This window comes from Oryx dammah, unplaced genomic scaffold, assembly GCF_014754425.2.
Source record: "Oryx dammah isolate SB20612 unplaced genomic scaffold, SCBI_Odam_1.1 HiC_scaffold_25, whole genome shotgun sequence".
Classification (NCBI taxonomy): domain Eukaryota; kingdom Metazoa; phylum Chordata; class Mammalia; order Artiodactyla; family Bovidae; genus Oryx; species Oryx dammah.
In genome coordinates this window covers 3,364,130-3,390,445 of record NW_024070209.1, presented here as the reverse complement: position 1 = coordinate 3,390,445, position 26,316 = coordinate 3,364,130, and the positions used below count along the sequence as shown (strand labels likewise).

Below are 26,316 nucleotides of genomic sequence, written 5' to 3'. Positions count from 1 at the left end.
TGATATTGATTTGACAATGATCTGACAATGACAAATTGATGAAATGATAATACAACATATAAAATGTGAGGGACACAGCTTAAACTATCTCAAGAGAGAAATTTACAGCACTAAATTCTGACATAAGATGAGCTGAAAAGTCTCAGATCAATCATCTAAAACTGGGCTTCTCTGGTGGCTCAGTGGTAAAGAACCTGCCTGTCAATGCAAGAGACCTGGGTTTGATCCCTGATCTGGGAAGATCCCACACGCCTTGGAACAACGAAGCCCCTGCACCATAACTACTGAGCCTGTGGCTCTAGAGCCTGGGAGCCCCAACTACTGAAGCCCCTGCATCCTAGAACCCACGCTCCTCAAAAAGAGAAGTCACCACAATGAGAAATCTGCACAGTGCAGCTAGAGTAAAAGCCCTCAGAGCAATGAAGACCCAGCACAGCTTAAAAACAAAAACAAACAAACAAACAAACAAAAAAACTAAAGCTCCCATCTGAAGAAATGAGAAAAAGAAGAGCAAAATAAATCCAAAGCAAGCAGAAAGAAATAATAAAAATCAAAGCAGAAATCAATTACATTTTAAAAATAGGAAAAATAGAGAAAATGAAATTAAAAACTGGTGTTTCAATTAGATCAATATTGACAAACCCCTAGCAATACTAACAAAGATAAAAACAGAGTAGACATGAATTACTGATACCAGGAATAAAACAGGGGCTATCCCTTAAAACCCTGCAGACATCAAAAGAACAATGGAATACTACAAAGAACTTTACTGCTTCCCAGGTGGCACAGCGGTAAAGAGATGCAGGAGACAAAAGAGATGCAGGTTCAGTCCCTGGGTCTGGAAGAACCCCTGAAGGAGAATATGGCAACCCATTCCAGTATTCTTGTTTGGGAAATACCATGGACAGAGGAGCCTGACACGCTATAGGGTTGCAAAAGAGTTGGACAGGACTCAGCGACTAAAGAACAATTTACCACCTAACAACTGCATTCCTGGGCATTTATCCCAGAGAAGTGGAAATGAATGTTTACATAAAAACCTGTAAACAACTGTTCATAGCAGCTTTATTTGTAATATCCCCAAACTGGAAAAACACCAGGTATCTTTTAATGAGTGACAAGTTAAATAAACAGCAGCACATCCATACCATGGAATACTACTCTATAGTAAAAAGAAACAAACTATTGATAGCTGCAACAACTTGAATGAGCCTCAAATAAATAACACCAAATGAAAAAATGCCAATCCCAAAGGGTCATATGTGATACCATACGTACATATTATATATGATTTCATATACATGCTGCTGCTGCTAAGTCACTTCAGTTGTGTCCGACTCTGTGTGACCCCATAGACGGCAGCCCACCAGGCTCCCCTGTCCCTGGGACTCTCCAGCCAAGAACACTGGAGTGGGTTGCCATTTCCTTCTCCAATGTGTGAAAGTGAAAAGTGAAAGGGAAGTCGCTCAGTCATGTCTGACTCTTTGCGACCCCAGGGACTGCAGCCCACCAGGCGCCTCCATCCATGGGATTTTCCAGGCAAGAGTACTGGAGTGGGGTGCCATTGCCTTCTCCATTCGTATACATAAATGATCTCTAAAGGAGAAAATTATAGATATGGAAAACAGACTGGTAGTTGCCAGAAGTTAAGAATGTTGGAAGATAGGGTGTCTGTATGACTATAAAGGGGTATCACAAGGGAGATCTTTGTGGTGATAAACAGTTCTGTATATTGATTGTAGTGGTGGTTATACAAACTATGCAAGAAATAGAACTGCATAGAATTAGCCACACGCTGTGTATCTATGTAAAATTCCTGAATTTGGTATTATGCTATGATTTTATATAACCATTAGGGGAATTGGGTGAAGAGTATGTGGGATCTGTCTATATTATCTTTGCAACCTTCTGTGACTATATCACTCCAGAATAAAAGACTATGTTAATCAATCAATAATACCAAAAAAAGAAGGTGAAATAAAGATAATATCAGATAACAACTGAGAAAAATCTGTCACCAGAAGCCCACCACTGCAAGAAATGCTTAAAAGAAATTCTTCAGGAAAAAACACCAGATGGAACTTCAAATCTGGAAAGACAAAGGAAAGACAAATATTATAAATAGTATTTAAATATGTGGATTTTAAGATGCTATTTTTTCCCACTCATTTTCTTTTAAAAGACATATGACTTTTTAAAGCAATAATTATAACACTGGAGTGTAAGATTTGTAATATATATAAAAATAAAATATATTAAAACAATAACACCAAGGACAGGAGTAGGGAATAAGTGGAGCTACACTGTTGTAAGATTCTTACATTGTACATGAAGTAGTGCAAAGCTAACTTTTAACAGATTGTGACAAGTTAAGGATATAATTAATAGAGTAACCACTGAAAATATAATGCAAAAAGATGACCTTAAAGTCTTATTGAAATTTAAACAAAAATAAAAATGGAATTAAATGAAATATAAAAATATTCAACATACCCAAAAGAGGGCAGAAAAGGGGGAACAGAGAGGGAAGAAAATGATGGGACAAATGGAAAACAAATAGTAAAATGGTACACCTAAATCTGGGCTTCCTTGGTAGCTCAGCTGGTAAAAAATCGCCTGCAATGCAGGAGACCCTGCTTCAATTCCTGGGTTGGGAAGTTCCCCTGGAGAAGGACTAGGCTATCCAATCCAGAACCCTTGGGCTTCCCTGGTGGGGAAGCTCAGACGGTAAAGAATCTGCCTGCTATGCAGGAGACCTGGGTTTGATCCCTGGGTTGGGAAGATCCCCTGGAGGAGGACATGGCAACCCACTCCAGTATTCTTGCCTGGAGAATCCCATGGCCAGAGGAGCCTGGCAGAATACAGTCCATGGGGTCGCAAAGAGTCAGAGATGACTGAGCAACTAAGCACAGCATAGCACATACCTAAACCTAACTAAGTCAATTACTACATTAAACATGGAGAACCAAACTACAATTAAAAGACAGAGACTGGACTTCGCTGGTGGTCCAGTGGTTAAGAATCTACCTGCCAATGCAGGAAACATGAGTTTGATCCCTGGTCCGGGAAGATCCCACATGCCAGGGAGCAACTAAGCCTGAGAGTCAAAACTACCAAAGCCCATGTGCCTCAATCATCTGCTCCTTCACAACAGAAGCCAGTGCACTGAAAAGCCTGCACACTGCAACTCGAGAGTAGCCCCTGTTCGCCACAACCAGAGAAAGCTTGTGCACAGCAACAAAGACCCAGCGCAGCCAAAAACAAATAAATAAAATGAATAATGAACAAACTAATGTAGGTAAACAACAAAAGCAAGAGATTATCAGACTGAGTTAAAGGGGCACTCCTTAATGACATTACAACTGGCTTGAAAGTGAAAGAATATAAACATGCATGCCATATAAAAATGAACAAGGAAGTTGCAACAGTTATATTCATGTTAGACAAAGCAAACGTCAAAACAAGGACTACCATGTGAGATAAAGTTGGACATCTCAAAATTATCAAAAGTTGCCAATTCATCAGTGAGATATGACAATCTAAATGTGCATGCATTCAGAGCTTAAAACTATATGAACAAAATTGATAAAACTAAAGGGAAAAATGATGTACTCTGCATATAAGTTAAATAAGCAGGGTGACAATATACAGCCTTGATGTACTCCTTTCCCTATTTGGAACCAGCTTGTTGTTCCATGTCCAGTTCTAACTGTTGCTTCCTGACCTGCATATAGGTTTCTCAAGAAGCAGGTCAAGTGGTCTGGTATTCCCATCCCTTTCAGAATTTTCCACAGTTTATTGTGATCCACACAGTCAAAGGCTTTGGCATAGTCAATAAAGCAGAAATAGATGTTTTTCCGGAACTCTCTTGCTTTTTCCATGATCCAGCGGATGCTGGCAATTTGATCTCTAGTTCCTCTGCCTTTTCTAAAACCAGCTTGAACATCTGGAAGTTCATGGTTCATGTATTGCTGAAGCCTGGCTTGAAAAATTTTGAGCATTACTTTACTAGCGTGTGAGACGAGCGCAACTGTGCGGCAGTTTGAGCATTCTTTGGCATTTTCTTTCTTAGGGATTGGAATGAAAACTGACATTTTCCAGTCTTGTGGCCACTGCTGAGTTTTCCAAATGTGCTGTCATATTGAGTGCAGCACTTTCACAGCATCATCTTTCAGGATTTGAAAGAGCTCAACTGGAATTCCATCACCTCCACTAGCTTTGTTCGTAGTGATGCTTTCTAAGGCCCATTTGACTTCACAGTCCAGGATGTCTGGCTCTAAGTGAGTGATCATACCATCGTGATTATCTTGGTCGTGAAGACCTTTTTTGTACATTTCTTCTGTGTATTCTTGCCACCTCTTCTTAACATCTTCTGCTTCTGTTAGGTCCATACCATTTCTGTCCTTTATCGAGCCCATCTTTGCATGAAATATTCCCTTGGTATCTCTAATTTTCTTGAAGAGATCTCTAGTCTTCCCCATTCTGTTGTTTCCCTCTATTTCTTTGCATTGATAGCTGAGGAAGGCTTTCTTATCTCTCCTGGTCTGGGCTGGAAGAAGCACAAGCTGGAATCAAGATTGTCGGGAGAAATATCAATAACCTCAGATATGCAGATGACACCACCCTTATGCAGAAAGTGAAGAGAAACTCAAAAGCCTCTGGATGAAAGTAGAAGAGGAGACTGAAAAAGTTGGCTTAAAGCTCAACATTCAGAAAACGAAGATCATGGCATCTGGTCCCATCACTTCATGGCAAATAGATGGGGAAACAGTGGAAACAGTGTCAGACTTTATTTTTTTAGGCTCCAGAATCACTGCAGATAGTGATTGCAGCCATGAAATTAAAAGACGCTTACTCCTTGGAAGAAAAGTTATGACCAACCTAGACAGCATATTGAAAAGCAGAGACATTACTTTGCCAACAAAGGTCCATCTAGTCAAGACTATGGTTTTTCCAGTAGTTATGTATGGATGTGAGAGTTGGACTGTGAAGAAAGCTGAGCACCGAAGAATTGATGCTTTTGAACTGTGGTGTTGGAGAAGACTCTTGAGAGTCCCTTGGACTGAAAGGAGATCCAACCAGTCCATCCTAAAGGAGATCAGCCCTGGGTGTTCTTTGGAAGGACTGATGCTGAAGCTGAAACTCCAACACTTTGGCCACCTCATGGAAAGAGTTGACCCATTGGAAAAGACTCTGATGCTGGGAGGGATTGGGGGCAGGAGGAGAAGGGGACGACAGAGGATGAGATGGCTGGATGGCATCACTGACTCGATGGACATGAGTCTGAGTGAACTCTGGGAGTTGGTGATGGACAGGGAGGCGTGGCGTGCTGCCTATTCATGGGGTCGTAAAGAGTCAGACACGACTGAGCAACTGAACTGAACTGAACTGAACTGAAAAGGAAAAATGGACAAATCCACTAGGGAAAAAAAAATCACTAAAGATGTAAAATATCTCTACAATACTATCAGCATCTTGAGCTAATTAACATTTATGAATACCACTTAACAACTGCAAAATACACATTCTTTTCCAGCATGTATTACATGTGCAGCAAGATACACACTGGAACATAAGTCAAATGTCAATCAATTTCAAAAGACTAATAGATGTTCTCTAAACTCAACAGAATTAAATTAGAAATCCAACCATGACAAAAAGCTATCTTTATTTATTTTTTTTTTTCATTTTATTTATTTATTTATTTTTAATTTTTACTTTACAATTCTGTATTGGTTTGGAACGCATGTACACCTGTGGTGGATTCATGTCAATCTATGCCAAAAAAGCTATCTTTAAAAGCCCTAAAATATTTTAAAATTAAACAACATATTCCATTTTAAAATATGAATCTAAGGAAAAAGATTATGAATCTAAGAAATCTAATCTAAGAATATGTATCTAAGAAAAACAGAAAAAAAAATTTTAAATTGTGATTCAGCCTAAGCTAAGCAATGCTTAGGGAATACTTATAATTTCAATACTTAGGGGAATACTTATAATTTTTCTAATATCTATGAGAAAAAACAGAAAGGTTTAAAATCAATTATCCAAGTTTCCACCTTAAAAGCTAGAAAAAGAAATGCAAGTTAAAGTAGAAGTAAATATATAATGAAGATCAAAGCAGATACCAATGAAATGGAAATCAAAGAACATTAAAAAAATCAACAATCCCAACATTTGATTCTTTAAAAAGAGGTATGATAGACCCCTAACAAGAGTTATCCAAAAAAGTGAGATAAAACACAAATTATCAATGTCGGAAATGAAAGTAGGAACATCACTACACATTCTACAGGCATTTAAAAAATGTCAAGGGAATATTTTGAACAATATTTTGCCAATATAATAGAAAACATGCACAAAAGGGACAAATTCCTTAAAAAACAACTTTCCAAAACTAGCATGACGAAACAAAATTTGAATAGTTTTATGTCTATTACAGAAATTGAATTTCTTATCAAACTTTTCTTACAAACTCCAGGCTCAGATAAGTTTTACCAGTGAGTTCTATCAAACATTTAAAGATGAACTAGTACCAATCATATACAAACACCATCAGAACACAGAGGAGAGGGTAACACTTCCTAATCATTTTATGAGGCCAACATAATCCTGATACCAAAAGCTAATAAGGACATTAAAAGAGAATTACAGAGTAACATCCCTCATGATCTTAAATGGAAAAATCCTTGACAAAATATGAAGAATTGTTATTTTGCTAATGTTAATGACTGAATTATAATTATTTGAAACATAAGATAAAACCTTTTTCAGCTTATTTCTTTGTATAGGAATCCCATAGACTCTGAGTCTGGCAGACTCCTCCTTTTCAAAGGGTGAAAGTAGTCTCTCAGTCATGTCTGACTCTGCGACCCCATGGATGAGGCTTCTCTGTCCATGGGATTCTTCAGGCAAGAATACTGGAGTGGGTTGCCATTCCCTTCGCCAGGGGATCTTCCCAACCCAGAGACTGAACCTGGTCTCCTGCATTGCAGGTAGATTCTTTACCATCTTAGCCACGAGGGAAGCCTATTCAAAGGGTATTTAGATGGTATAGGATCAGCTGCTTTAGCCCCATGTAGGAGGATAAATAAGAAAGCAGAGCCTGAACCCTGAATAGCAAGGCCTTGCTGTTAGGATGGGTCCCCAGGTCAGTCTGAAACCCCTAATTCCCCAAGACCTTCCTTATTACCAGAACAAAGTTGCCAAGGGAACTGATGAAAAATCTGAAAAACATAGTATTAATGGCTGCTCAATAAATATATTTAATTGATTAATTAATTGAGATATTCAGAGTAAAATCCTAGTATCCTTGGCCCAGGCCCTATATTTCAGTAGCAACTCAAGTCAACATGTCATTAAAAAAAAAAAAAAATATATAAATATATATATATATTTTTTTTTTTTTTTTCCTCTCTGGGTTGGGAAGATCCCCTGGCGAAGGGAATGGCAACCCACTCCAGTATTCTTGCCTGAAGAATCCCATGGACAGAGGAGCCTCATCCATGGGGTCGTAGAGTCAGACATGACTGAGCGACTACTTTCACTCTTTGAAAAGGAGGAGTCTGCCAGAGTCAGGGTCTATGGGATTCCTATACTATTCCCTGCTCCCTGTTGGAGGGCAATACTCCTGGGAATTGAAAATCAACATTCTAACCAAGACATTTAGAAGAAACTGGACCATTACCACAAGCAGGCCACAAAAGGAAAATATTGAGTTCTCCCTGAAACCACGCAGACCTATTACCCTAATCCATAGCCTCCAAAAGGGATTTGCACATGCCAGGGCGGGAGCAAGACATCTGCAGGGTGTGAGGGGTATAACTTATATTTAGGTTTTATTTCATCTTTAAAAGAAGAAAGAATGAAATTAAGTATTACTAATATTTAATAGGTGGATTAAAGATTGTACATCTATATAATATACATATATTGGGGGTCCATGTGCAAATCTTTTTTACGCATAAGGATGTGAGATCAAAACAAACTCAGAGGAACATCCCTGGTGGTCCAGGGGCTAAAACTCTGTGATCCCAATGCAGGGGGCCCGGGTTCAATCCCTGGTCAGGAAGTTACATCCTGCATGCTGCAACTCAAAGATCCTGCATGCTGTGACTATTAATAAGGCCTGGTGCAGTCAAATAAATAAATAAATAAATATATTTTTAAAAAAATCCAACTCAGAGACCTGTGTTTTGAGGCAACTTCAGAACTGATGCCGCCTTCTCAAAGGCTAAAGGGCAGCATGCTGTTTGGGTTTTCTAGTCAGCGCTGCTTTGTATTAATACCTTCACAATGTGGGAATCCAATCTGCGATAAAATCTGTTTCAAGGTCAATTTGTTGCTCTTAAGCCCATGCAGCTGAAGCCATTCCTCTGATGAGATGAGACTCTGCTTGACTGAGTCTGTTCTAGTGTCGCTCAGCCCCTCTTGCTTCCGAGGCTGCTCGTCAGAGATGGTGGAAGATGAGCCTGGTACTTCCATCTCTGAATCAGGATCTAAGTCACAGGAACCTCCTGTAAGGGCAATTGTCAAAATTAGACTTCCTGAAAACTTGGAAACAAGCTAATATCAACTGAGGACTGGTTTAATATATATGAGAGTACAATCATTACACTGAATGTTATTTAGCACAGGTAAAAAGAACACAAATTGTATATTTGTTAGCAAAAAAGATACCTAAATGTACGACTAAAATGTATCCATAAGATTCAATATCTATATGTGCATACCCCCACTCAGAAAAACATCAAGAAAGAGATAGGCCAATTTTACAGTAGTCTTCTCTGTGTGGTGAATACAAAGATTCACCATCCCATGTTTCATTCTCTGGGACTTTACTCGAAAGTTGTGGCTTTCTGGCTCAAGTAGCCAGAAAGTTTAAGAGATCAGCCCAACTTAAAGCAATATACAACACACTGAACTGATCCAGACCTGCCTAAACAAAGCTGGTGTACACATGGAGTGGGGAGACTGTAATTTGATCTTAGCTCACTCACCACTACTTCAGGCAGGGCCTGAAAATCTGGGGAAAGAGTAGAAAGCTCTGTTTCCCTTTGTATCTAGGAATGTGCGGTGCATGTAAATGGGTTCCCTGGAATGCAACATTTTCCAACAATGGAAAAACTCCCTTTTCCCATTTCTAAAATTCTCATCCTATTTCCAGAAAGTATCCCTGTTATGACAAGCAAATTCAGTCAAACAGAAATCAACTGGACCCATGCTAGGGAGGTTTTGTGAAAAGACGTTAGACATACTATTAGCAAACGTTTATTTAACTTTGTGTGTTTTCTGTGTAGTATACATTTTCCCTTACAGTAACCTAATGAGGTAGGTAGTACTACTATTCCCATCTTACAGATGAGGAAACCAACACAGAGATGGTCTAACTAACTTGGCCAGTTCTCACAGCTGGTGGGGAGTGGGGTGGGGGGAAGTATATGGCTTAGATTCTAACCCGGGTCTTCCATTCCAGAGTCTATGTTCTGTGGACTTTACAATAAAAAAATCCAACTGTATGCAGCAACATCCACTTGTTGGCCAGGAACTGGGCTGAGCCTTTCAAAGACTATCTCACAAATTCTTCATAATGGTATCACCCTACTTACATTTGAGGAATTGGAACATGTTCAGGAGACAGCAATGGCAACCCACTCCAGTACTCCTGCCTGGAAAATCCTATGGACGGAGGAGCCTGGTGGGCTGCCGTCTATGGGGTCGCACAGAGTCAAACACAACTGAAGGGACTTAGCAGCAGCAGCAGCAGCAGGCGGAGACATAGTCAGTAAAGCAGAAGCAGAAATCAAAGCCATTCTTTACCACTCTGCCATGGTGATAAGTGACCTCTTCCCACCTGGTCCTATGCTACAAGGCTACAGATTCCATACACCAATACTGCTGTCCAGGAGGGCTCCTGGGTCCTCACTGAAGACAGAGCACTGACCTTTATTCTCAGACCTCAGGCTCAATAAGGGTTTTCCAGGTGGCACTAGTGGTAAAGAATCAGAAACACAGCTTCGATTCCTTGGTCAGGAAGATCCCCTGGAGGAGGGCATGGCAACCCACTCCAGTATTCTTACTTGGAGATTCCCCATGGACAGAGAAGCCTGGCGGGCTACAGTCCATGGGGTCGCAAAGAGTTGGAAGTGATTAAGCACACATGCACAGGCTCAATAAGCTTTTTGACTTGTTTTCAAATTTTCAAAGATAATGATTTCTGGACTTCTCTGGTTGTCCAGTGGTTAAGAATCCGCCTGCCTATGCAGGGGTCATGGGTTCCATCCCTGGTCGAGGAAGATTCCACATGCTGCAGGGCAACTAAGCCCGTGAGCTGTAACTGAGCCTGAGCTCTGGAGCTGGTGCTTTGCAACAAGAGAAGTCATTGCAATTAGAAACCCACACACTGCAATTAGAGAGTAGCCCCCACTTGTTACAACTAGAGAAAGCCTGTGAGCAGCAATGAAGACACAGCACAGCTGAAAACTAACTAACTAAATAAATAAATAACAAATAAAGATAATGGTTTCCATTCTAAAGTTTATGTGAATTTGTATTGTCTCTACATGTTGAATTCCAAATTTCACACAAATTCATATTTTTGGTGAAGATCTTCTTTCTACAAAGGCTCAACTTGATGAGAATGTTACAACAGTATTTGGAGAGCATCATGTAGGAGTTGGAAGATAAAGGATGAAAACTCCGTGTAGGTCCATTCTGCCATTTTAAGCAAGTGATTCCTCCTCTCTGCACTGGTAACACATCCTAACTCCCAGGGCTACCGCAAGGAACAAATGTGGATGAGAACTTGATATATCAGAAAGAACTATGTACAAATTAATTCCTTAAAAATCATTACTCTTCATACTATTTGTAAGCTAATAAATGGACTTTTTAAGCTTTAAAAAAAGTTATTACCCTTTAGTAATTGTGCCTTGTTTCATATATCCACTTTTATCCAAACCTCCTTTTGGAAGTCCCAAAGTTCCCAGAGCTATGGAGTTTGGAATCCTCCTCCTCCTCCTTTAGAATCACAGAACACAGCAAGACGGGCAGACTAATGTGCTTCTGCTTTCTTTTTGAGATCTGTCCAACAAAAACTGCCAGCTGAAGGACTTTTAAATTTGGTCAATGGTTCCTACAGAAACTAGAAAAAGGAAGCTCAGAATATTTTTCACTATTTCATCATTTCCAGTTACTCTCTCTCTTTCCTGAACACACTCATCTACCTCCTGTAATCTTCTTCCTAAAGGGAGCTACATGCCTGAGGTTAAAAAAGGAGCACAGCTACACAAACTTCTTCACTGAGGCTACTAAACTGGATTTTGGAAGCTTAAAGATTTTAGAAGAGCCATAGCTTTTGCTTTTAAGCCAAACGGATATATTCTCAATTCCAAACAAAAGGCAACTGAATCCTTCAGCTAAGGTGTATGACCCAGTCCCTTCTGCATTTGAAAGATTTTTATTTATCTTAAAAATACTATTTATTTATTTGACTGCACTGAGTCTTAGTTGCCACATGCCTAATTGCAACATATGGGATCTAGTTCCCTGACCAAGGATAGAATCCAGGCCCCTGCAATGGGAGCACAGAGTCCCAGCCACTGGACTACCAGGGAAGTCCCTCAAATGATCTTTTTAAATGATTTTTTTAAGTCTAAAAGGCTCTGTCAGATCAAAGAACCTATAGGAGTCCTCCTAATTCACATCTTGACTTTTCTGGCTTTTTAGCGTGAGAATACCTGTATTGAGATGAACTTATCCAGAGAAAATAAGGAAGGAAGGAGAGAAAGGGCACCTCGAACAGAAGAGATCATTCTTCTCCAATGGGGTAAGAGGTATCCTGGAGAAGCAAGAAAGCTTCCAGAGCAAAGTTGCCAAGTGAACTGACAAAGCAATCGTTCCACACAGCCGACCTGTTTTCCTACCTCTAAGCTGGTCTCAGGTCATTCTCCTGTGTGGAATCTCAGCCTTGAAGGCCCATTTCCAATCCCATCTCCTCCATTAAGCCTCTCCAGAGGCCTCATCAAACTCCTGCAGCCTCCCCCTGCGAAAGCCCCAGTTTTTGCTTGGATATTCCACCCATATGGCCTTGGCTACTTCAAGTCTGTCCTCCCTAGACTGAAAATAGGTTTGATTACCACTGGGAGAAACCACATGAATGTCCTCAGCACAGTGCCTTATATACAGCAGGTACTCTGTACAGGTGTTGAGTTGAATTAAATTGATCACTCAGAACTACTGGGAATCCTGATTGTTCCAAACAAGGCAAAGATTCGCAGTACGGGAAATAGCTGTCTCTTTAAACAGACATTTTCCAGCTCTGACTATGTTATTATGATTAGTATTATAACTGAGTCTCTTTATCTGAGGTTATTGCAATATAGAGGAATCCAGAAGTTAGAAATAATTCCAGTTGAGCACTTCCCTAAGCTATCCAAGAGCCAAAGTTTTGGGAAATAGAAAAAGGTTTTCCTTTCCTACATAGAAAGAGGAAGTATAAATGGAAAAAAGAAAAAAAAAAAGAAGAAGAAGTGGAAGTGTGAGCTGAAGGCAGCTGCAGGCAGGCAGAAGTTTGGGAAAATATAGAAAGTTGTCTAAACTGGCACAGTCCAAAGTCCCCAAGCAAGGTAACTAGGGGCTCCGGGTACAGCCACCCTGGAGCTACTGGGTCTTTGGGTACCAGGCAGCAAGAGATGTCCCATGGCCACCCTGAGCTGAGTCCTGCAGAAGGCCTCATGCCTTAAGAGAGCAGTCCTGTATGGTTAGTGGTTGAGTGGCAATGTTATTCTGTTGTGTCTGACTGTGCAACCCCATGGACAGTGTAGCCTGCCAGGCTCCTCCGTCCATGGGATTCTCCAGACAAGAATACTGGAGTAGGTAGCCATTTCCTTCTCCAGGGGATCTTCCCGACCCAGGGATGGAACCCACATCTCCTACTTTGGCAGGCAGATTCACTAGCTGAGTCACCTGGGAAGCCCTGGTCCCACCGTGGCGCCCACCAGTGGCTGAGCTGGTGGTATAGTGGGGTGCCTGCCTTGCTTCCACTGCTCTTCCAGCAGAAAGGTGCACTCCAGAAAGCAGCCGGTCCAAAACCAATACCAGGCCGCTCCTGCAATTTCGCCCTCCAGCCCTTGGCTGAGGGACGTTTGCAGGCGGCAGAGACCACGGTGGCCACGTGGACACGGTGGACGTGCCCCATCAACCGGGATCACAGTCTAAGTTGGCGAGCGCCAAGGGCCCAGCCTGCCCCGACCCCACCAGCCAGCCCATGACCAACGAAGCGGCCCTGGAGCTACCTCCTGCACCAAAACGGGGCTCCCTGTCCGCTTGTGCAGTGTGGGCGGCGGGAGTAGGCCGGTCCGGTGGGATATGCCGGGCTGAGCCCAGAGAGTTGTGGGGGAGCCGGGCCTGCCTCAACGGAGCGCGCCGGCCCGCTCCAGGGAGGGAAGGGCCCTTACACCTCGGGCTGGGGCTGAGGGGGCCACCACCACCACAATGCATGACTTAATTATAATTCAATTCAGTCTAAATATTTGGCACACTTCTACCTGCTTCACCTTATCAGTGTCGGCCTAGAGTACAGACAAAACTTTTCTAGCCTGGGTCTCCACCACAGAGGCGAGCTTTCCCCCGGAATGAGGGGAGGTGCAAAGCGCTCTAAGGTAGGAGGGGTAGGGACGCGTTTCTGGCTGACCCTGGTATGAATTAGTTAAGTGACTCAGGGTAAGTTGCCGAGCTTTCCTCTAAGCGGGGGCCAGTACAGCTCGTAAACTGTGGGATTCCAAGGCTTCCATCAGCAGCTTGTTGGCAACCTGGGCGCCTCAGGGGTTCTGACGTGAGGGGACAGCAGTCCGCACTTACGAGGCAACCTGTCAGGTGAAAGACCAGGCGGTTCCTGTCAGCAGCCACCCTCCCCTGCTTGGGGGGCCTTCCGGCCCGGGAGGACGGCCGAGGTACGCATCTCGGTTGATAAAGAGGGACTCCAGCGGGCGAAGTGTCCGAGCTTGGCGCGAAAGGATTCCAGCCGTTCTGTTTCTCTGTGACCCGAGGGCGACCTGTGGGCCACAGCGTCGCGGCGGTCGCTCGGACACCTCCAATCACGGCGCGGCTCCCCGGTTCGGCCCCGCCCACGGAGCACGTGCCCCCGCGGAGGCGGAGCCAGGGGCGAAGGGGCGGGGCTCCGAGGAGGCGCTTGGAGTCGGTGCTTGGGCGCGGTCAGCGGCTGGATGTGGGGGTTCAGCTGAGACAGATGGACTGGAAGAACTGTGAACTGTAGTCTTGCAAGTTTGTAATTTTGGAGAGGGGCGGGGGCGGGGCTGCAGTTAACAAAATTCCTCCTTTCTATTGGATGTGAGTACTCCTGTAGGTATTACTTTCTCCATTTGGCTTTATTTTTTTAATATAAATTTATTCATTTGGCTTTATTTTTAACCCTTATTTTTGTTTGTAACAATGAGTAAGCAAAGAGCGCAAGACGTGATTTTTTTTCAGTCACTTGGAAATAAAATTGTTTATGAAAAGCATCTTTAAATCCTTAATAATATCCCACAGGCAAGTATTGTTTTACTGTGTTGAGATATTAAAATGTGTCTTAGATTTTAAAATTCAAGAAGTGACCAGATTATTTTTGGCTGGTTTTTTTTTTTTTTTTTGGTAAGTTTTTGGCTCAGAGATATAATAAAACATAGTTAATATTAGAACTGAATAATTCTGTCCCCAACAGAAAAGTCTACCTCATCTACAGAGGCTTATTTTTCCTATATTCTTTGAATGCCTTTATAACTATAAAAGTACTGAAAGGTTTGCTCCTCAGATCATAAATCATTACACAAAATTATTAGATTGTATACTACTGTCCCAGCAAATGACACCTGCCATTTGCACCCCCAAAAAACAAACAAAAACTCAGCAGTACTGAAGATTCTGTTCAGAAGGCAAGTAGCACAGTGGCCATGCCCTTGTTTGCCTATGCTACATTAAACCCTGCTGCCCACACCCTGCCAGGCTTGTATTCCTAGGTCACTGTGGGTGAGACAGAGCATACAGCATCCACTCTACCAAACCCACTGCCTCATGCTGTCACGCTGGGCACTCCTGTCCCCACCTTCATCCCATGTTCTCTCCCTTCCCTGTGACACTCGCTTCTTAACATGCAAGTCACTGCAGGTGACTCTATGCCTCTGTCAATTATGTTTATATGCCTGTAAGCATACATTCTTAGGAATCATTATTAGTTATTTAAATTGTAGACAGAAAAGTGAGCAGAAGTTGAAATCATTTTGAAATACTGCATTGCTGATAGGGACTTCAGTTCAGCCAGCCTTGGAGGACTTCAACTCATTTTTGTTTGCTGAGTGGTGTGGAGTAAGAATATCTTTAGCAGAACTTCTCTGGTGCTCCGGAGAAGTTATTTGACCTTTGTACTATTTACTTTTCAAGTTGAATGGTTTTTCTTTTCTCTTAAACAAGCCTATCACTGGCACTACTAGGATTAAGACTCTGTGCTTCCAATGCAGGGGGCACAGTTCCATCCCTCAGGAAACTAGATCCCACGTATCAAAACTAAGATCCTGCATGCCTCAACTAAGACCTGGTGCAGCCAAATAAATACTAAAACAAAACAAAACCCTTTAGCACAGTTGCAATATGCCACTGGACTGAACCTTTACACTTTTGTTTTGAATTTTATACATATTTTGTATCCTACCTTCAACCTTAGTAATTGACATCTATCATTTCACTCCCATCCTTAAAGTAATATCTGTGTGTGTGTGTGTGTGAGTGTGTGTGTGTGTGTGTGTGTGTGTGTGCTCAGTCGTGTCCAATTCTTTGGAGTTCATGGGTTGTAGCTCGTGAAATTTCCAGGTGAAAATACAGGAGTGTGTTGCCATTTTCTACTCCAAGGGATCTCACCACCCAGCAATATAACCCTCCTCTTTTACATCTCCTGCGTTGGCAGGTGGATTCTTTACCACTGCGCCACCTGGGAAGTAAAGTTTAACCCGAGTTTACCATTCAGGGACCATATACTTTCCGCCTCTTTGCCCACAACTCAAACTCTCCAGCAGAGAGACAAATGTGGTCCCTGCCTCTGACCACAGATGGCTCTACTCCAACACCCGCTTCACCTGAATTACCACCACTTGGGAGCCACAGCCAGGACCTACAGGGCCAGCTCAAGCCCCTGTCTCTACTCGGCCCTCAGGACACTCCAGCCCCAATCATTTCTTTCCACCCGTCCAGATTAGAGCACTAGTTGTTAGTACCACACTCTTGGCACCATGTCCAAGTATGACAACCCTTTACATTGTTATTTGACCTTTGTGCTGTTTACTTTTCAAGTTGAATGTTTTTTCTTTTTTCTTAAACAAGACTATCACTGGCACTACTGGGCTTATGATTATTATTAGAATCTTGGTAGGTGAGGGGCAGGGAGGGTGATAAATGAAACAAGAGGAAGAAAAGCAATTTTCCTGAGCCCACCACAAAACCTGGAACCAGAGAAAAAGTAAAATGTTAATCCAAGGGAATTGTGTATATATGTGAAGATGAGTCTGAGAGAGAATTAACACAAAGGCACTCCTGAAGAGGAAGGAGGCAATGCGGAGTGAAGCACCCGAATCAGGCAGCAGTTGCTCTTGAACCTTGGATGGTGCTGTTGGTCTAGGGAGTTTGGCTGCCATGGGCTGCCTGAGACGTCAGGGCAGGCAACGTCCATAGAGACACTTGCACATAGTGTGATGTTCTTCAGTTCACTGTTCTTTGTGTGGGGAGTGAATGCAGGTCTGCAGCCCTCAGTCTAACATCTTTCATGAGGAACGGAGATTTTAAGCATAACTGTTCTGCCCTTTGACAATTGCTAGGCTGAGCGCCAAAGAATTGCTGCTTTTGAACTGTGGTGTTGGAGAAGACTCTTAGTCCCTGGGACTGCGAGGAGATCAAACCAGTCAATCCTAAAGGAAATCAACCCTGAGTATTCATTGGAAGGACTGATGCTGAAGCTCCAATACTTTGGCCACCTGATATGAAGCACCAACTCATTGGAAAAGACCCTGATGCTGGGAAATATTGAAGGTGGGAGAAGAAGGGGAAGACAGAGGATGATGAGATGGTTGGATGGCATCACTGACTCAATGGACATGAGTCTGAGCAAACTTTGGGAGGTAGTGTAGAACAGGGAAGCCTGGTGTGCTGGAGTCCATGGGGTCACAAAAAGTCAGACATAACTTAGCAATTGAACAACAATGTTCAGTGTTAATCAACATTTAAAAATAATAGCTAGAATTTCTTGAAATCTAAGCAATGTTCTAAGCACTATTAATATATCACTTCATTCAATACTTACAAAAGCTCCAGGAGGAAGATACCATGATTATCCCCATTTGACAGACAAGTAAACTGAGACATAAGCCCAAGCAGCTTCTCCAAAATTACTCAGCAGTAAATGGTGGCCCAAGAATTTGAACCCAGGCAACCTGCTTCAACACCCCACCCTCTTAATTATGTGCTGTGATGATCAGTTATTGGCTTTAGTTTTCTTCATAAGAAATGTTCTGTCGTCTTGGTTGTACAGTGTTCATTTAGAACTGGATATTAGTGCCACAGTGAAAACCTCACTGGACTTGAATGGGCTTTTAACAGAACACATTTCAGTTTTAAATGGAATAAAACACATCCATTTTCTAATCACCCCTCCTTCCCACACTTCCTGTTAATCAACCCCTTTGCAATGCAGTGTTGCTTTTCAATAAACTAGATACCTTTGAGTCTACAGTCATATCCCAATCACTGAATTAAGACTTAGATAAATATTTTATCTAAACAAGAAGTCCCAAACACCTGAACATTTTAAATCACTCTTCAAAATAGATACTTATACCAAAAGCTGGCAAAACCAACACCCCTGGAATGAGACTTTGATCATATGCAAAAATCTTCAGGAATGGGTCTGAATATTGCCTTGGCTGGGACATGCTCGTCTCGTGGTTCCTAAGGATCGGAGTAGACACAGTGAACAATGGCAATGGGACATAAGATATTTCCTCATTTTAGGGAGTGGCTTAGTAGTAAAGAATCTGCCTGCCAAGCAGGGGAGGTGGGGTTGATCCTTGGGTCAGGAAGATGCTCTGGAGAAGAAAATGGCAACCTACTCCAGTATTCTTGTCCGGGAAATCCCACAAACAGAGGAACCTGGCAGGCCACAGTCCATGGGGTTGCAAAAGAGCTGGACACGATTTAGCAACTAAACACTGCACTACACCGCATGAACCTAAGACAGGGTGAACTACAGGGCACAGGACTCAGGCACAAGTCTAGGGTCTCTCCTTCAAAGCTCAGGTCTCTCTGCCAGATCCTTGCCAAGCCTGGAGGGGCAAACGTGTGACACTGCTAATGTGGGAGGAAGAGAGAAGAGTGTTTGCCCACCAGAAGATGTAAGTTCTGGTTTAGCTGCCCTCTTGTCCCTTTTGTGAAAAAGCTAAGTGCCAGAGGGAGAAACATACCTGATGGACATAAACTTAGCACCATCACCATCCTGAAATCTGATCCAATTAGGCCAGCACTCACAGTTCCCGAGGAGTGAAGGGAAGAGACGAAAGAGAGGAAGAGGATAACATTAGACCACTTGGAGCATTCTCATTGATGAATCTAATTGTAAAATTCCCAGGTGAAATAGCAGCAAATTGAATTTAATAGAATATTTTTAAATCATTTGTTGAATTATAAACATATATACCATTCTACCTAGCCATTCCACTTTTTGATGTCCTTGAGAATATATGAAAGTGTTTTTATCGTAGCAAAATAATAGAAATCTAAGTGTCCATCAGTGAAGGAGTAGTAGAAATTATGACGGGCTTCCCAGGTGTTGCTAGTGGTAAAGAACCTGTCTGCCAGTGCAGAAGATGCAAGAGACACAGATTCGATCCCTGGGTCAGGAAGATATCCTGGAGCAGGAAATGGCAACCCACTTCAGTATTCTTCCCTGGAGAATTCCATGGAGAGAGGAGCCTGGCAGGCTATAGTCCATGGGGTTGCAAAGAATTAGACACGATTGAAGCAACTTAGCATTCACACAACACAGAAATTATGGTATATTCTCATGGTAATATGATAGCATTACAAAGTTTATTTGTAATAATGCAGAACAGTTTCCAAGGTATGTTACTGAGTTATCTTTTAAACAAGTTGCAAAACAAATGCAAACATTTTATGTACATGCACATACACAGTTATATTGATGTAGTCGTGTTTGCATCCACTCACAGCCCACTGGCCAGAGCAAGTCACATGGCCCCACCTCATTAGTAGGAGAAGAGGAACTATGGGGAGCTCAGGCTAACCAGTGGGCAGTAGGGATTTCTCTCTGCCATATAAACCAAGGCCTGGGCTCTTGGAGAATAACAGAAAGAGTTGCAGGCAAATATACTGTGGTTTGGGCTTCCCAAGTGGTGCTAGTGGTAAACAACCCACCTACCAATGCAAGTACAAAAAGGAAGTTTTGAAGGTATAGGAATCAGAGGTAATGGGTCAAGGGGCCCATGCACTGATTGAACACACCCACTAGCTGTGTGACCTTAGGTTAATTATACTCTTTGATCATTTTTCTCAGGGGTCATAAAACATTCATGCCTTCATACCTCCTGGAATGTTTTAATGTACAAATGTGAAAGAAAACAAACTACCCTTCTCAAATACCATACATCAAATAGCATTGTGTATCTGAACTTGAATTCCTAGGGCAGGAGTCAGATGAACATGTGTGCGCATGAATGGGCCTTTAATGGCAGCTCAGTGCCTTTCAAGAAATGGAGTTTCACAGGGAGGAGGCGGAGGCAGGAGCCTTCTTTCTGGGCCCAGAGCAATGAGTGTGGCTGCAGAGGAGGAGAAAGCAAATTGTGAATAATGCATAAGCTTGTATTCGATACAGAGAAACCTGAATGTACTGACCCAGGGCGCAAAGCACAGGGAAATACACGTGGAAGGGAATTAGCACCTGGAGGAAAGGGGATGCAGGGAGGTGATAAAGACATTTGGGGAACTCTCCTGGTGCTCCAGTGGTTAAGCTCCCAAAGCAAGGGGTCCAGATTCAATCCCTGGTCAAGGAACTAGATCCCACATGCCACAGCCAAAGATCCTACATGCCACAGTGAAGATCAAAAATCCCAAGTCCTGCAACTAAGAACTGCCATAGCCAAGTAAATAAATATTTAAAAAAGAAAAAAATCTGGGGAAGGGTCTGGTCAGTGTGGGTTTCCTGTGGGTGTCTGTCAAGCTGAGCCAACATAGACATGGAAGGATCCTGGCTTTGAATCAGAGGATGGAATGCAAATAGACTAAAGGAAGCCCCCAGCCTGACAAATAGGGTGAAGATAGCCAAATGGATGAGTGCCGGCAGCGGGGGCCCAATGAAGCCGACTCTGCAGGGGCTGCACTGGACACCAGACTCCCTGAGAAGCTCAGAATCCCTCTCACTGTGGCCAGGTCTCCCTTGGATGTAGCCAAGATGTTGGTTCAGTGGGCAAGAGGGGAAGTGAGCAGCCATGCTTGAGGCCCATTCGTTGAAGAAATCTGGGATTCTCCAGGCAAGAATACTGCAGTGGGTTGGCACGCTCTCCTCCAGCGGATCTTCCCGACCCAGGGATCTAACTCCTGTCTGTTATGTCTACCTGCATTGGCAGGCAGGTTCTTTACCACTAGCACCACCTGGGAAGCTTTGAACTCTTTAATCAACAGAAATTATGAGAGGCCGGATGAGGCAGTCAGACAAGGCTCTCTTGGGACTCGTGCAACAGGAAGGAAAGAAAGCAAATAACATGTGTCCTTACTAGCTCCTCCAGGGGTGGGGTGGGGGGTAGTGAGCTGGTTCCTTAAATGCTCTGAGCGTGGAAGGGTGGGAGCAGGTCTGTGGATCCGACTGGAGGGGTGGCTTATGTGGTCTGTGTGCCCCCTTGGTAGTTCTGTGTGCAGGGATCCTGGGCAGGGGGATTCTGCTTTTGCTCCCAGCTCCTCAGAAGCTGCAGTTAGTTTGTTGACTTTTTGTATCTTGTACATAATTTGCACCAACTGCTCATGCCTGCAGTTGTTTTAAGTCCCTTATAGTTTGAATCTACTGCTGGAAGAGATATTTGTCCAGGTCAAGCACTGCAGCAAAGGGTCCCAGGTCCCAGCCCATCTCAAAAAAAGTTCTAATTTCTGTGAAATTTTGGATGAATGCTTTGGAAGTCCTAGATAAAGGTGAGTCACTAAATAACATTGCTATGGACTTAGAAGTGGGTAAAACTGGGGGCACATAACAAGGAGAAGGGACAACAGTTATGCAAATCTAGAAGTATTCAGCTTGCTGATCTTTAAGCTCTATTTCCACATTACAGAGAGTGAAACTAAATTGTTGTTGTCCGTAACATTTTATGAGTGTGATTTTTGAAAAAAAATAAAAAGGAGAGAAGCAGCTCTCAACAGTGGAGAAATATTCAAAGGAAATAGCCTTGACCTAAAAAAAGATAAAATCATGACTCTCATACAGGTATAAAAATGAACACACATTAAGATTCTATTAAGGTATCAAAGGGAAGAACCAGGCAGATAAGTGCTTCATAGTAAAGTTTTTAAAAATTATATGGAGTAATTTTGAATTGACTATGCAAATAGACACAGACTGGTGTTTCCACAGGGGAGAGGAAGCTCACCTTTACCAAAGAGAACAGAATTTGCATGTCTGTCAGTTACTCACACTATCTATCTGATAAGGCAGGAGGTTACGCTACAGACAACACATCATTTTCCATTGAGGTACAAAATTTTTTTTCTACAAACCTATACCAAAAAATTGATGTTATATCTTTACATGAGCCAAATTAAAAATGAGGTATCTCAGGGGACTTCCCCAATGCAGGCGGCATGGGTTTGATCCCTGGTCGGAGAACTAAGATGCCACATGCTGCATAATTTGGCCAAAAAAACAAACAAATTAGGTTTCTAAGATTTGTGTATCATTGTTTCATAGTTCCAAGATTTTTCAATGAACTGGTTAATAATTAGCCCCAATCTCTTGAAAAGGAGAGTCTCAGGTATAGTAGATTTTCTTTCACTGGATGAAAGGACTTAAAGAAAAGTTTCAATATTTCCTAGTTTAAAAAATGCAGATTTTATCTTTTCCAAATGTTGTAACCTAACAAATGAACTTTATAGCAATCACTGGGAGAAACTGGGTGAAAGGTACTAAGGACTTCTCTGTACTTTTTTGGAACTTTCTGTGAATCTATAATTATTTCCCAAAAAAAAGTTAAAAAGCAAAAGACCATTCAAGTACGGGCTTCCCAGGTGGCACAGCAGTAAAAAATCTGACTGCCAGTGCGGGAGATGCAAGAGATGCTGGTTCTATCCTTGGGCTGAGGAAATCCCCTGGAGTAGGAAATGGCAACCCACTCCAGTACTCTTGCCTGGAGAATTCCATGGACAGAGGAGCCTAGCGGGCTACATCCCATGGGGTTGCAAATAGTTGAACATGATTGAGCAACTGAGTGTGCACACACACAGAGACATGTTCAAGTACAGCACCAAAAAAGACCCCTCTCCCCCAAAGATGGCAGCTTCTCTTCCTGGTAGAATGATGGAAAACTATCTTTTGGCCACAGAGAGCAAGGAACAAGGGAGGTCTGCTCTGTGTATTCAAGACGAGGAATTACGTGAACCGCATTTCCCTGCCCAAAGAATGGTTGGTTATTACAAAGTCAAAGAAGCCTGAGCAGGGTGAAGTGTGGAGAACTTGAACCTAGTAGTAGCAGATCTTATTAGGAGATGGAATTCATTCATTTTCTTAGGTTTAAGGACTTTCGGTTCTTATGCTGTCAGATGTCAAAAAGAATAGGGCGAATAGCACCAATGTTAATGTCAATTTCCTGGCTTTGATACAGTTATGTAAGATAACCACACTGGAAGGCAAGACAAAGGCTACAGGGAATTCTCAGCACTATTTTTACAACTTCCTGTGAGTCTATATAATTATTTAAAAATAAAAGTTAAAGAATGGTGGCATATATTTCAAAATTGATCGAGCTGACTGTATGGACTTTTACTGACAGAGGCAGAACTGTAATTTCTCTGTTGTGTTGGATCTATTGTAAAGTCAGATCACATTTAGGGTAACCATGGGCCAAGTTCAGGTTAACAGTGTCATTCTGGGATTACTGGAGCTTTCTCTGTCAGTATCCTAAGGTTCATCATTAAAAAGTTAAGAAGTGGAGATTGTTTTTTTAATATCTTCAGAGAAAGACAGACCTGAGAAAGAGCTTCCTTCTGCTCAGAATGATCAAACATCTAGTTGCCAGAGAAGAAAGAAGAAAAAAAGGCTGTGATTGTTTCCCTTCTCTCTCTGTAAATATTTTCAAAGATTTGCAGGGGATTTCTTTTCACATGCTCAAAGGTAAACCTAGACCTGGGCCCAGCTGTGCATATATCCCTTGAGAGAACCTTGGCCTCGGGTGCCCCAATGCCTTGGTCTTTGACACTGTTGTTATCACTGGGCACTCAGTGTTCTGGTCTTCGTGGATGATTTTTATGGTCAGGGAAGGGCTTTGTCGGTACAGGGGTAGGCAGTCTCTGGACATTCTTTTTAACTTCCGATGTTAACCTTTGGCTGAGTAACCAGTGGAACTTCCATGACACCCTCTTCTTCTATCTGTCCTCCTCCTTTCCTTGTCTGTCCTTTGTCCTGGAAGCATCCCATTTTTCTTCCCAGTGTGGAAACTCATAGTGAGGGATGGGGAAGGTTTCTTTGCAGACTGAACAACTGAAAAGAGTCTGTTGTCTGACTTAGAAGAAAAGTAAACAAGACCACCATTGTCTACTAACCATCATCTTTTAAAACAAGAGCTTTCCTGAGGAACAGGGTATTGTTTTGAGAAAGTAGCTTTTTGTAAAATGTGAAATGGCATTGTCTTATAGTCACTTGTGAAGAGTATATTGTGTAATGTTTTCTGACACTAGTTAGCCGTCATTGGTTAGTTGCTAACTCGTGTCTGACTCTCTGTGACCCCATGGACTGTAGACTGCCAGGCTTCTCTGTCCATGGAATTTTCCAGGCAAGAATACTGGAGTGGGTTGCTATTTCCTACTCCAGGGGATCTTCCCAATCCAGGGGTTGAACCAGTGTCTCTTGCATTGGTAGGTGGAAGAGATCAAACCCAGGCCCCCTCCATCGGGAGCACAAAGTCTTAGCCACTTGACCACCGGGAAGTTCCACAGTTCTTTTTTTTTTTTTGGAGGAAATAGAAAGCCAGCAGAGGGAGAGAACACAATAAGCTTATGTCTCAAGGCCTGTGTCCCTTTTCCATGAGGAATCTGGGGTATTATATAAGATGAGGGCTCCCAGTCAGGAGTAGGTGACGAGGAGTGTAAGGATCTTGTATTCTTTCTGTTGCATTGTTTCAAAACCAGTCATAGGCTGGGATCAGGGAGCCCAGGAGCTGGGTCTGGCGGCCCTATAGCCCGGGAACTGGGTCCATTGTCTTTTGTGTACTGTACTGTGGCCTTCTTTCGCTAATGTTTGGAAACGCACTGGAGGGTTGAAAATGCGCTGAACCATTTTGACTTCTTCAGTGAAATCAGATTCAGCAACTAAAGGTTTTCCTCTACCTCCCAGCCTTATGCCTCTGTGCTCAGGGGAAGGTTGGCCTGCTAGTGCCAGAGGGTCTCCCGTGGAGGCATGGGTCAGCAGTGGCCAACCCTAGGGATGAGGGCACCGGCAGCAGCAGTCCTGGAAGGTGCCCCCTGATGTAAACCCCCACAATTCTTCTTTTTATGCGAGAAAATAAACAAACCCTTGGTGTGTCTTTAACAGAATTTGTAGTTATAGATGAAAGAATGCCTTCCAGTTTTCAAAAAAGCAACTTATATGAGACATCAGAAAACTAATCTTTTCTGATGTTTCATTTCACTTAGATGAATCTCTATTGAGGTTTGATTTCACTTCAAATTGCATTTTTATTGCCAATTTGGACTTTTAATAGTTAAATTCATGCAGCTAGTCACTGTGCTGTAGGCAGATAACTAATCAAGATAAGCACAATTTTCCCTAAGAGAACTTGCGCCTAAATTACCAACTGATCAATAAAGACTAAATATATATCAAGTGAAGGTTTATAATGGTGCAAAATTATAATCAACTTGATTTTCAAACAAGAGGTCTTGGTAAATAAATTATACACAAACAAGCCATTTAAAACAGTGTGTAGAAGGCATATTTAATGACTTGGAAAGGTTGAAACACTATTGTAAGTGAAAACAAAAAGACCTCAATGTAAAATATTGTGTACATCACCTGAAAGTACAAGGAAGTACTTGTACATTGTGGATCAGCAGAAGTTATCTCCAAACGGTATGGTAAGGGGCAATTTTCATTTTTTTTTTCCTTTTTATAGTTTCTAGATTTTCTATAATAAATCTGTATTACTTTAGAATTTGAAAAGCTAATAACCATTTCCCCCTTAATTGAAAGGAAATACATTCCTGATGTTATCTACAATATGAAAATATGATGCTAGTAAATTATTTTCTTTAAAAATGTGTATTTGGGGACTTCCCCACTGGTGGTCCAGCGGTTAAGACTTCACCTTCCAATGCAGGGGGTACAAGTTCAATCCCTGGTTGGGGGGCTAAGATCCCATGTGCCTCAAGGCTAAAAAAACAAAACATAAAACAGAAGCAACTGTGTATCAAATTGAATAGGACTTTAAAAATTAAAAAATCTTTAAAATAATAATATATATGATGGCTTATCTGTGCACAAATTATCTATGGACGGAGACCAAGACTGCAATATTGGTTGCCTCCAGGAAGGGGAAATGAGAGGTTAGGGACACCAGTGGAAAGAAGATTTTCACTAAATATTGTTTTATATATTCCAAGAAATGAATCGCCAGTCCAGGTTCGATGCAGGATACAGGATGCTTGGGGCTGGTGCACGGGATGACCCAGAGAGATGGTACGGGGAGGGAGGTGGGAGGGGGGTTCAGGATGGGGAACATGTGTACACCCATGGCGGATTCGTGTTGGTGTCTGGCAAAACCAATACAGTATTGTAAAGTAATTAGCCTCCAATTAAAATAAATAAATTTAAATTTAAAAAATAATAAAAATAAAATATATATCTGTATTCTGAATGTTATACTGTATAAATGTATAACTTGTTCAGAAATGAAAGTTTGAAATTTAAAGAATTTAATATTAGCTTAAAGTAATCTTTAGAAACATTAATCAAGTCCTTACATTAATGTCATTGGCAACATCTGGGATCAAAACCAATATAACAAGGAC

General features: G+C 42.1%; 1 protein-coding gene across 1 annotated transcript in view; it reads right to left on the bottom strand.

Annotated features, from left to right (window-relative positions):
• The window catches only part of VWA3B (von Willebrand factor A domain containing 3B), a 184,538-nt gene extending 170,477 nt beyond the window's left edge, over positions 1-14,061 (bottom strand). Inside the window, 2 exon segments of the mRNA XM_040267618.1 lie at positions 8,292-8,519; positions 13,864-14,061. Coding sequence (XP_040123552.1) covers positions 8,292-8,487 — 196 coding nt within the window. The 5' untranslated portion in view covers positions 8,488-8,519; positions 13,864-14,061.
• Positions 14,062-26,316: the final 12,255 nt, after the last annotated feature.